The sequence below is a fragment of the Tachypleus tridentatus genome, chromosome 13 (assembly GCF_004210375.1).
Source record: "Tachypleus tridentatus isolate NWPU-2018 chromosome 13, ASM421037v1, whole genome shotgun sequence".
NCBI lineage: Eukaryota > Metazoa > Arthropoda > Merostomata > Xiphosura > Limulidae > Tachypleus > Tachypleus tridentatus.
Window position 1 is genome coordinate 206,138,273 of NC_134837.1, and position 12,938 is coordinate 206,151,210.

The following is a 12,938-nucleotide window of genomic DNA, read 5'->3' on the forward strand; positions in this document are numbered from 1 at the left end:
ATAACTAATAAATCTAACACTGATGAGCTGTGCAGAGAGTCATTCATATAGAAAGAATTTCAACCAATCGAAGGGTTTCTAATATGTGTCGACATTTACAGGTTTTGGGGGGTAGTTTGCGGTTCCAATCAAAAGTTTTAGGTATGTTTACTTATCAAGGTATGTTCAATTGTTTGTTTTTCAGTTTGGTTATTTGATTTTCCCCACAGAAATTATAAAACAATGGACAATTTTAGTTCAGTTATAATTTTTATCAAATCTACTTATTAAACGTTACAAAGTTACTGGTGTAACCGTACTACTGTTGGCAGTAGTTATGATACACTTACACTACAGTGACTGATAGTGACACTGACTCTTTTAAAAAATAAGTTATTACAACTTTAATTCAACTAGTTGATTAATTAATTACGATGATTTGTTTGGTGATGCTGTAACGTTGTAGTTCCGTAAGCTGGACATTGCTAGTACCGCTAATGTCAAATCTAGTAATTTTGACAGTATTACTATTACTAATTGTATGGTATATATACGTAGAAATACTATTAGTATTCTTAATAGTGATATGCGAAATTACAGTTAATATGCTGATTACTGTGCTGTAATCTGTTGCATTATTTTCTATAACTGTTAGTAATAGTATCAATCATACACTGTTGTAATTTATTGTATTAGCTTTTGGTCTAATTGGTGCAAATACTAGTTTCTCTTCTTTTAGCATACACAGTTGTGTCTCAGAGTAAGTGTAATGTACAGTTAAAGCTTCCTTCCACATAGGTTAATTGTGTACACATACTATATATTCATAATTCAATAATAGTAATTTTTATAAAATTTCAGTAATCAGTGAAATGTTGGACTGTAAATATAATTGTTTGACCCAAACCTTGATGTGATGATTTATGTTTTATTTTTAGATATGAAGTCCATTTACCACATAGTAGTGTACATTAAATATTAAATGAGTTATTGGTGTATTAAGATACCTACACAAGCTACCCTGAGTGGTGTTGTATGAACACTTAGGTTTATCCATGGTTATGTACCAAATGCTAAGTTGTTTGTTGTGATAAACAATTTAGACAAGACTGTTGAGAGGAAATAGACTAGAGGTACATTTGATGAATTGGTTGATTATTAAAAGAAATACTATTGCAGATAGATACTACACGACCATTATTTGTGATTTAACGTTATTTTGAGAAATAAATAATAATATTTTTGTACTCTTACAATTTATTGTGTTTTGTGTGGTTCTTTTTTGCTCATTCACTATTGTTATTATTATTATTTTGATATTAACAATATTGCTATTTTTGTCTTTGAATGTTTATATTTTAATTTCAGATGTTTATTCATATAGGCTTCACCAGACACCTGTTCTTTAATTATTGATTTCTGATGAAGTTGTGACTTACCATATCCTGGTAGTAACATGGGTAACTGATATGTTATGTTGATAATGTGATAGTTAATATATCACAGTTATGTAACTTTTACAATGTGCACTGTGTCGTACTGCGAGTTTTCCAAAGGAGATACTGTCTTTCAAACTGTATAGTTTGTGCTCTGTAACTGTACATAACTTACAAACTTGTAATAGCATGAATAACAGCACCCTTGAGAAAAATAAACATTTAAGTCCACCTTTCATATTTTCGTGAAATTATAAATTTCCTGTCTTAAATTCCTGTAAAGTGCTAACCACCACTAATTAAGTCAGTCATCCTGTTAAAGAAAAAAACTGTCTTAACTGGAGGCTAGCCTACATTCTCCAAATCTTAAACATGTGCCCTCTCTTCCTGTTTTCCTGAGAATAAAGTAAAAACAAATAATTTTTTCAGTTTACTCTTTCAGTCCCATTAATATGATACTCATGTAATACCACTTCTTACTGTTTTTTTTAAGACAAAATGAGGAATTTCAACCCTTACATTCAGGTTCCAGACCTCTAGTGAACCCTTTTCAATAAGTCAGCATCCTTTCTGGATATTAAAATCAAAACTATGCACAGTATTCTATGTTAAGGTTGGATAGTGGTTTTATGTAGAGATAATTATGTCATTTGACAGGAAAGAAAGAAATCTTAAACTAGAGGGTGTTTGGAAAGTCACTGTGCACTTATATAATTATTAACAGACATGTTTCAACATAGAATACAGGAGGTAAATATGAATGACATTTATAAACAATGTTGAAAGTGACCCCCTTTGGCATCAGTACAGGCTTGGATTGTTCTTATTTTGTTTCTAAACACTGCTATCAGTTGCTGGCTTGAAATAGACTGAATGAATGCTGTTATCGCTGCTTTCAAAACTGTACAGTGACTTTCCGAACACCCTGTATTATTGACTTTGCCACTTGGTGTAGAGCTCTTATTGATTGTCTTATCTATCTATGTCAAAATGTTTTTATTATTCATGCTATTGAATAAGTTCAGATATATCTATAATAATAAAAGAGCAGGTTTATGTGGCCACCATAGCTCCAAGGGGAAAGAACCTAGAAAATTTGCACCCTGAGGGTGTGAACCTATGTCTTATTACTTATCCTTATGTGTACCTCATAGTATACTCTGTAGTATGTCAGTTAAATTAACAGCTTCAACTGTACAGAATAACCAGTGCATTCCAACAATGTTTTTATGCAGTGTTTCTTAGCAATAAAAGTATAACCTAACATCGTTGTTAGTTTGTGTACTGAAAATATAAAGTGAAAGGTATAAACAAGAAAACTGGAAAAATATTTGTTGATTTCTTACTTTAGAGTGTACATTGGTTAGAGAGATTTAAAAAAAATTAAGAACAGAAAAGATCATAATTCAGAAGTGATTTAAGTTTAAAATTGGATTGATATTTTTACTTTCATGTGTATGTACTTGCTAAAATATATATGACCCTAATAACTGTGTGCAAAACCTTGTACATACCCATCATTAAAGCCATTCTGTAATATTGTAATACCTCAGTATCTCTTTTATAGCTAGAAATATACATGATACAAGTCATCCTGTAATATCTTAGCATCTTGAATATAGCTATAAATACCCATAATCCCATCCACTAAATTACACCCTAAAGTAAACACCATCCACTAAATTACACCCTAAAGTAAACACCATCCACTAAATTACACCCTAAAGTAAACCTAAAATACCCAAAACCAGTTCTTATCTTTCAAATATTTATTAAGCCTTTCCTTAAACACCTTTTGTTTAACTACATCTACCACACCTGAAGGCTACCCATAACAAAGGCCAAACCATCCTATTATAAAAATAAGGCTGTTTAGCTCCTACTTTCCAAAATTTATATTTGTCTTCTGGTTCTCCCATTCTCACCATTAAATACAGCAAAAAATAATGCACCAACACAACCAATTCTCGTAAGAATCTTAAATACCTCAGTCAGTCCCCTCTGACTATACTTTTTCAAGTGAAAACAGTTTCAAGAGATGTTAACCTTACCAATACGAGTCATTATATGGTGATGGGTCAAAGGCCATGTCATCTCATTTGTAGACTTAACTTGCAAGTTTATTGAACTACTTTTTAGTGAATATATGTCAATAACTTTAGTATCAAATTGTAGAGTATATTATGATATATTAATTAATTTCTAAATTTCATTGTAATTATTTTTTAAAATCATAAATATTAATTCTTGTAAGTCACATAGTATGTTGAATGTAGCATTGGTTGAAATGAAATATTTTTGATATCCAAATACAAAGTGTATAGTTTCTTATAAATTGAAAACTTTAAACACCAATATTGACAAACTATAATATAAACTAAGAATTTCCCATAATTTGTAATTGCTGAAATAATGCTATATGTACTGAACAAACACAGTGGCCCTGTCCAAGTCTCTTCAAATTTGAAAAGATGTGCTTATGTACACTGACTTCTGTCTAAGAGGTGTGAATAACCAAGTGAAATCTCGGAATGTCTCGGACATGGTTTTCTGAGTCTTTGCAAAGTATTTAGTTAAAGACCCTTTCTTTTTGCAGTAAATTCCAAGTGGTAAGACATTGGTGAGCATAAAAAAATTATTTTTTTAGATCCAAATATAGCTTAGCTGGCAAGTCTGATAAATTATTGTGGAATACTGTGGTACTTATATAGTAATTTATGATTTTTTTTGTTATTTCAAAATATGTATATAAAAATTTAAAAAAGTTACTTATTTATTATATATAAAATGTAGAAAAATATTTAGTTTTATATCCTCTAAATGTGAAACCTGATAAGGCTTAGCAACCTACATAAGCAGCAAACAAGTACAAAGTTCATAACTAGAAGAGATAAACAAGTTCTTACAGTTCACTTATAAATAGTAATAATATATATACATATATTCTACAAATGTGATTGTATGTTGCATAATACTGGTCCATTAGAACAGAGCCAAGTCAGGTCACTTTGTAAAGACCAGTTATATACTTTAGGATATAGTAACATGAGAACATGTGTACTGACTGAATTATTGTTATTTCTGTAATATTAGTTAGGCGCTATTGAAAGGTCAACAGAATTAAAATAATAGTTTTTTTATATGTATAAAATGTTATGATATTTAATGCTAAACATTTGTTGTTTTGCATTATAATTTGTCATAATTCTTGAACAAAAAAGAATAATTTATATCTTTATTTCCTTTTTGGGAGGGGGGAGGTGGTTTAAGACATTGGTCAAATTGACCAAATTGATACAGACATGCAATACTGAAAATAACAGATAAAATATAAAGCTATTTTATTTAAAAAAAAGATTTTGATAATTATCTGAAGGTTATGGAGATATTTCACAGAAAATTTCACAATATTCTGATGCATAAAAATATTTGTAATCTTAAAGTCAAAATAACTTTATGTTGGATAGTCAACATTTGAAGATAAAAATGCACAAGCATTGTAATAATTAATTAAAAAATGTTAAAACCTAATTAAGAAACCTGATACTTTATGTACAAAAGCCTTAATGTTTACTGACTGTCTGTAAAATTTTATGAATATACTGGCACTTTTTAAAAAGTTAGTGTAACCACCTTAAGGAATATGGGCTGGATGGACTCATCTTGCTAGTATTAGAAGGGTTAATCTGTCCTTTTATGACAACATCTTTATCTTGTGCATTGTTCTAGTACCCTCCCATGAAACCTTTTCAACTGTTTAGAGTTTTTTTTTGAGGTGAAGAACCTGAACAGATGTGATCTGGCCAGTGACCAAAACAATGGCATTATAACTTCTTTAGACTTGTATTCAGTATAACATGAAAATATACTTTCACAGGATTTCCCATCCTTCCTTCACACTGCTGGTGTGTTTCTTTTCCCTCATCAGGAATGAGACTATGATGTACATAATGTTACCAGAGGGAGTACTGTGCATAGAAGATTTGTTGCTTCCTGTTGGTAGAGAGCTGGAGTTTTAATGCTGGTTACATTACACACAGATGTAGTGCACAGTGACACATGCAAGGGTTGGATTTTCACTGAAGCTGTGTGAAGTCATTTTGAGATAATGAAAAAGTTAAAACTGGATATAAAAATTTGTGTGTTTACATTTGTACTTTAATGTGTAAGAAGAGAATGAACCCAGTAAGAAAGTGATATAGATATGATCCCTGATGAAGTTTCTGGCTTTTTACATAGATTTAAGTGTGATTGTGATGAAAAGGGAGTTTCTAGTCGTACTGTATGAGAATTGATTACTAATATTACTTTGTTTTGATAAATGTGGTCATATGGTGTGGAAAGTGTGACTCATTATAGTTTGAAGATTTGGACTTATTTCAAATGAAGCATCAGAAGTCTTAATCTAAGTGTTAAAACTTAATAAAATTGTAACTCGTGGCCAGAAATGAACTTGCAGATTTTCTTAATACCCAAATACAACATAAAGCAACACAACAGAAACATTTTAAAGTTATTTATTTATTGTAATAATAACAAGAAACATAGTATGTAATGTCACATGAAATGTACTTGCCATACATTAATAACACATCTATAACTGTTATATAAAGTAAATAAGAAACTGTGCTACTTGTTTGGCTCACCACAACTTGAAGAACATGGCTTTAAATATCACCTGAGATGCATGGTGCCTAACTTGACCTCATATGAGATCAGATTACAATTTTGGATAGCTCCCTATATATATTGTACATTATATGTTAAATTTAGTAACATTTCTTCTAATCTAAGCATTTTTCATTAAGATTCATAGTGTCATGTTTTCTGATCAAGCTACACCATGGATTTGTGTATAATACAGAGCCAAGTGCATGTTTCAGGCATATATGAGGTCAGTCATCACATGAATGAATGGAATAATGCAATAGTTTAACCTCTCTGAGCTTAAAATAAATAAACAGAAGTTTTCAAATTATGACCTTTTTTACTATGATTGTGTAACTGGCGTACTTGTAAATAATTATGTTCTACCATCAGTAAAATTTTCCTTATACTTATAAATTATTGTTTATCTATCTGTTATTAGTATAATTGACATATCTAGGCTAAGAATGATGAAACGATTGGGAAAATTAAATATTAGGGCTATCAAGTATGTATTTTTTTTTCACTTAAAAGGTTGGAACAGTTTGCCTGACAGCATGCTGTGTAGTTTTGTTCTGATAGAATTACTGCTGGAATTTTTTGGTGTTTAAAACATGGACAACATTGTATTTAATACCTTGTTAACATTTGACCACTTAGGTTTAAGCCAGTTTCTTGTTTAGGTACTCTGCCTGCATAATTAATTCAAAAATAAAGTATTAACTTTGTTTCTTTATCAGAAGAATGAGATTTTGTAAGAGGAGACTATGTCCACGACACTACAGACTGCCCCATTGTCACTTCTTCAGGTTCTACCATTAGTATGCCCCTAACTCGTTTCCATAAATATCATGGAGAGAACATTATTTTGTGTGATGACAACATGGTGGCCTTCAGAAAGGCAAGTTTTGCCCATGCTATTGTTTTCTCAGAGAGGCCATTACTTCCTGGTGAACTCTTCCTCTTGGAAATAGAGAAGACAGAACGTGGATGGAGTGGTCATATGAGACTTGGTCTGACCCAGCTCGACCCTTCCTCAGGCTTCCCGTTACCCCAGTATGCACTGCCAGATCTAGCTAATAGAGGAAAGTCATGGATGGTTGCTATTAATAACTCTGATATGGACTCTAATGACCATTCACCATTTAATACCCTCGATCAACATCCGTCTGCATTGGGTAAGTTTTGCTACATATACAACACTTGTCTGTGAACACTTACATTTCTATGAATTGGTGTAATGTATGATAATAGATAGACTAGGTTACAACTGCTAGGTATTAACTGCTGGCCTATTATAAGGAAAGCTAATGTCCACGGTATAAATCGTATAATGAAACATTAGGCTTAAGCGCAATTTTTTTTTTCCCTTCTCATCTTGACCCAAATCTTTACTGGATATTATTTGTATGTTTATCTTATTCAAACAGTGTAATACATATCTTAGCTAACTGGCTACCTAATTTTATGTGATTGCAATCACAACCTCTTTTAAATGGAAACATTATTATTCTTATCAGTTATGACAGAATACTTTTATTTCATTTACAGAAGATTATTTTAAAAACAAACATGCTGGATGTATGGTGGTATTCAGTCTATACATTAGCTATTCGTTCATTATGTAAGAAATGCCCAAGTTACCTTAAAAAGAAAGTTATGGCAAATATTTTTTACACAGTAAATGTGTTCACCACAAAGGACATAAATGGTGACCTTTGAAATATCTCTATTTTATGAGATATTCAAAATGTACCTAAAAATCTAAACAAGGAGAATGGAACTAAAGAAAATTATATGATGTGAGAAGAATGCAGAGGTTAAAAAATCACGAAGCTAGCACACACACACTTTGTTACATTCAATTGGAGTTTGAATGGGGCATAAACTACTAAATTAACCTGTTCATTAATTATATAGCAAATTTCACTAATCAGTTACTGAGCCCTAAAGTTTCTATAATGTTAAACAAAAGTGTGTCCAAAAATGTCTTAAAAAAACTGAAGTAATCTTAAAAATGGAAATTTCAGTCTTGTGAAATCTCATTGAATGTAATCAATGAAGCCATCTGTTAATCAGTTAGCAAATTCTACTAATTTTAATATTAGCTGTATCTGTGTTAGTTAAGTTATTGGAGTTGGTGGAAGAGATTTATCATTGGGGGGGACTGGTTCGTTGATAGACTGTCTAAACTGATGTTGTTGACAGATGTAATGTTTCTTATTGAGAGGTTTTGAATATTAGACATCTCTTAAATTTGTACTTTGGTATATTAGGATTTTCAAATATTGTCTAATAAACATATAAACTAAATTAATCATTGTAACATTAGCAACTTATATCAATATTACTTTTTAATATTCCAAAAGAACAAGAAAAAACATTTTTAAATCAATGAAAAAAGTGATATTTTGGTTTTATATTATACTAATGGATAATCATGATAATTTTTAGGTTACAAAGACAGGAAATTCTGTGTAGTATAACATTATATATAGATAATTGTTTATACATTCTACCACTATTTATGCTATTATGTATATAGATAATTGTTTCGACATTCTACCATTGTTTAGATTACAAAGACAGAATTCTGTGCGTTGTATAACTGTATTGACAGATTAACAGTTTAGAAATTCTACCATTTTATCTCAGAACGGCTGGTATGGGTATTAACACTTCTAGTAATAAAGCAGAGAGAAATGTTTCGACCTAGGTTAATTTGAAGATGACCTTGGAAGGTTGAAACATTGTTGTCTGCTTTGTTAATAAAAATGTTAATATCCACACCAACTGTTCTGAGATACATGTTTACTTCAAATGGATTTCTCTTCATCAAGAAATTCTACCATTGTTTATATTATAAAGAAAGGGAATTCTGTGTGCCGATAAGTATGTGGATATATAACTGTTTACTTATTTTTCCACTGTTTAGGTTATAAAGACAGGATAAGCTCTGGCCGTGAGGTCTTCCCTCGTAACATGCTTCGGCCACTTCCTGGCTTAAGTTTAATTTCTAATAGTGGGTCTGATGGTGAAGAATCTACCAGCAGTACAGACTCGAGTCCCATACAGTACAGCCTGAGAAACAGGTGAATTTAATATAGAGTTGAACTAATAATGTATACGGTGTTATAGAGTAGATACAGATATCAAGTTGAACTAACAATGAATACGGTGTTATAGAGTAGATACAGATATCAAGTTGAACTAACAATGAATACAGTGTTATAGAGTAGTTACAAAGGTCAAGTTGAACTAATGATGAATACAGTGTTATAGAGTAGTTACAAAGGTCAAGTTGAACTAATGATGAATACAGTGTTATAGAGTAGTTACAAAGGTCAAGTTGAACTAATGATGAATACAGTGTTATAGAGTAGTTACAAAGGTTAAGTTGAACTAATGATGAATACAGTGTTATAGAGTAGTTACAAAGGTCAAGTTGAACTAATGATGAATACAGTGTTATAGAGTAGTTACAAAGGTCAAGTTGAACTAATGATGAATACAGTGTTATAGAGTAGTTACAAAGGTTAAGTTGAACTAATAATGAATATAGTGTTATAGAGTAACTACAAAGGTCAAGTTAAAGTCAAAGTGCTGCTATGGTAAAATAGTTAAACACATGAGTGTCACTATATTGTCAGTAGCAAAGTTAAAGAGATGAGTGCCACTGTATTGTCGGTAGCAGAGTTGAAGAGATGAGTGCCACTGTAATATTAGAGGCAGAGTCAATGAGAATAATATGGTTTCTCCTGCAAAACTGAAAAATATAGCATCTCTAGTTTCAGAAGTGTGTTCTGATAGAAAACATTTTTAAATGATGTGAAATAGTGTGTTGTATTTATAAATAATTTTTATTTCTGAGGCTATTTATAATTGTTTATATGCATATATGTAATTTTTTGAAGCCTTGCTAAGCAACGTAAGATACGATTAGATGCTTTGTTGAGTTACTTAGTTCTGTAAAATCATAAGATAATTGATAAAGAAGTAACGTAAGTACATTCATTAAAAAGTAAATACAATACTGTCCTGATAACTGTAGTACAAATGTTTTGTTAATTGATAGTGAAAACTGAAATTGTTTAAATTTGTTTCAACTTGCGGCTCCTAACATGAAGACTTTATATTCAGAGCAGGAATACTTCCTACAGATGTTGGGAGTCGTGTTGGTGTTATGTATGTTGTTCAAGGAAATGCTGCACAGATGCACTTTATCTTTAATGGAGAAGATCAGGGGGCTTATTCTGTTGACATTCCCTACCAGGAGGGGGCATTATATGCAGTTGTTGATGTGTATGGAACAACTAAACAGGTGCGAATAGTACAGTTATATGGAGACCACCTCAATAAAGGTGAGTTGTATTTTGTGGAAATGTTTACTTCCCAAAATTATGAAATGCACGAAAGTATGAAAATAACTTCTTGGAAATACCTAGGCAGCACTTGTAGGATTATTGGTGAATGTTGGGTGAACTGTGTTATTAAGCTAATCATAGTATTTATTGAATACCTGAAATATCAAATGCTATATTTCTGCTAAGCCTTATAAGTAGTGTTAATTTTTGAAATTTCTTTGAAACATTTTTGCACACATTTATTTCCAGCAAGCTCCTAAAATACTTAATCTTTTGTTGTAGTCAGATGAACACACACAGACCTGTTGTGATCTCTCTAATGCTTATTACACATACTCATTTACTGTTTCAACTTGAGGGAGAGGTGAAGTTAATGGAAGCCTGCCTTGGATGAACACCTAATTCTGAGCACCTGCACAAATTTAGAAGTAATAGTTAAGTAGAAGTGATAGTCAGGAAGAATACGAGGTCTGTTCAAAAAATACGCGGACTGACGTCATAAAACAAAATGTACTTTATTTAGAAGTTACAGGTCTGGGACCCCTTCAAAGTACTCTCCTCCCCAACGCACACACTTATCCCAACGGTGTTTCCACTTGTTGAAACAGTCCTGGCATGCTTCTTTTGTAATGTCCTCCAGCTCCTTCGTCACATTTGCCTTAATCTCGGGAATCGTCTCCAATCTTCTTCCTTTCAAGGGTCTTTTGAGTTTGGGGAACAAGAAAACATCGCAAGGAGCAAGGTCAGGTGAGTAGGGGGGTGGGGAAGAACAGTTATCAAGTGTTTGGCCAAAAACTCACGAGTTTTGAGGGCTGAATTTTGCAGCAACGCGGTGCATCTTCAATTTTTCAGTCAAAATCTCGTAACAAGATCCAACTGATATCCCACACTCTTCAGCAAGCTCCCTGACAGTCAGATGTCGATTTGCACGCACCAGGGTGTTGATTTTGTCGACGTGTGGGTCGTCAGTTGACGTGGAACGATATCCAGGACGCTCATCATCTTCAATGGACTGTCGACCATCCTTAAAACGTTCAAGCCACTTGAAACATGCCGTACGCTTCATAGCAACATCACCGTAAGCCGTGTTAAGCATAGCAAAAGTTTCAGTCGCAGATTTTCCAAGTTTAACACAAAATTTCACAACAAGTCGTTGCTCCTTCAGGTCATTCATTCTGAAATCCGCCAAACGAAAAAATCGCACTTCACTTAAAACCGCGTAGCTAATACACAAAGATATCTGCAATCGGGAAATGGCGTCGTAATCAGCTGATCTGTGTGAACCTAGGGACACCAAGCAGATTCCCCTGGAACCAACTGGAGCCTCGCAATTCAAACAGTCCACGTATTTTTTTGAACAGTTCTCGTATATAAAAACTGGTCAATCACATTATACCTACTACGTCTACAACTAATGAGGCCTTTCACCTAATACCACAGCTCCTCATGCCAGCTGAAATACAACATATAAAGTAGTGGTTGAGGCACTCTTTATATTAGAATTGCATGAACAACACATTAACAAACAGTACCATCTACACTATGTATAACTTGTTGCAGGACTGTAAATTAATATGACCAAGTTATGGGTGATGTGGAAGTCTTCAGTTCACCAGACCTTTGATTTAGAAAACTTTTTCACTATCATCCTTTAATACTAGTAGTATGTTAATCTAATACTGTTAATTGTTAACTAGCAATAATAGTAAATTTTTTTGCTTCACTTGGATTTACTGAAAGAAAATTCTGAAAGTTGTAATTTGTAATATTGACATTAGAAACAGTAAAATAGGATCCTCACTAGTTAAGAGCTTAACAGTTTGTTGAACCTTAAAGTTCTCTCTCTCTCTTTCCTACTGCCATTTTTGTAATTTCATATATTTGTGACTGTGTAACAGTCAACTACTAACAGATTCAACCACTGTATATAGCAGTGATACACTTAACCGCAGTGATACACTCATCAGTTAACCAAACCATTAAGTACTTACAAACATTTTTACATAATATGTGTTGTTATTTTTTGTGTGGAAACAAAAGAACAAAGATTTATTTCTGACTAAATTCTTCAAGTATTTTAAAACTTGTACTGTGTACAACAAACTATCATATAGATTAGATTTTAATAAAGAAATCAATAGCAAAGTTTCTATTCCAATGGTATTGTATATGTGAAATGAATAATAAGATATTAGTTGTAGGACAAACTATTATCTTCTTTTCCAGTGGCCTCACTTCAGAGTGTTTGTCGACATACAATATTGCAAAGAATTCCTTTCTCTGCTGTCTTCTCTCTTCCATTGCCTCAGAAGCTGAAAGATTACCTCAGCTACGAAATATGACAGGGTGAGAAGAGATGCCAATTTTATTGGATATGTGAATCTTGCACCTATTTATTTTGTCATCATTATACAAAACTTAAGATAAAATTTCTATTCTGACTTGTAAATGCACACTGTGTAATAGGAACGGAGATTATGGTCAGGTATTCTAATTCTGTGCATATAACATT

At 32.3% G+C, this 12,938-nt stretch overlaps 1 protein-coding gene across 3 annotated transcripts in view; it reads left to right on the forward strand.

Moving 5' to 3' along the window:
• LOC143238742 (neuralized-like protein 2) overlaps window positions 1–12,938 on the forward strand; it is a 19,744-nt gene continuing 6,806 nt past the window's right edge. The window contains exons 1-5 of one of the 3 annotated variants that reach the window (XM_076479244.1): window positions 2–159; window positions 6,803–7,240; window positions 8,998–9,154; window positions 10,203–10,423; window positions 12,653–12,772. In XM_076479244.1, the coding sequence (XP_076335359.1) occupies window positions 6,886–7,240; window positions 8,998–9,154; window positions 10,203–10,423; window positions 12,653–12,768 (849 nt within the window). In that variant the 5' untranslated portion in view covers window positions 2–159; window positions 6,803–6,885 and the 3' untranslated portion in view covers window positions 12,769–12,772. Of the gene's footprint in view, window positions 160–6,802; window positions 7,241–8,997; window positions 9,155–10,202; window positions 10,424–12,652; window positions 12,773–12,938 lie in introns of all 3 variants that reach the window. The other 2 variants (XM_076479245.1, XM_076479246.1) reach the window with 2 other exon arrangements.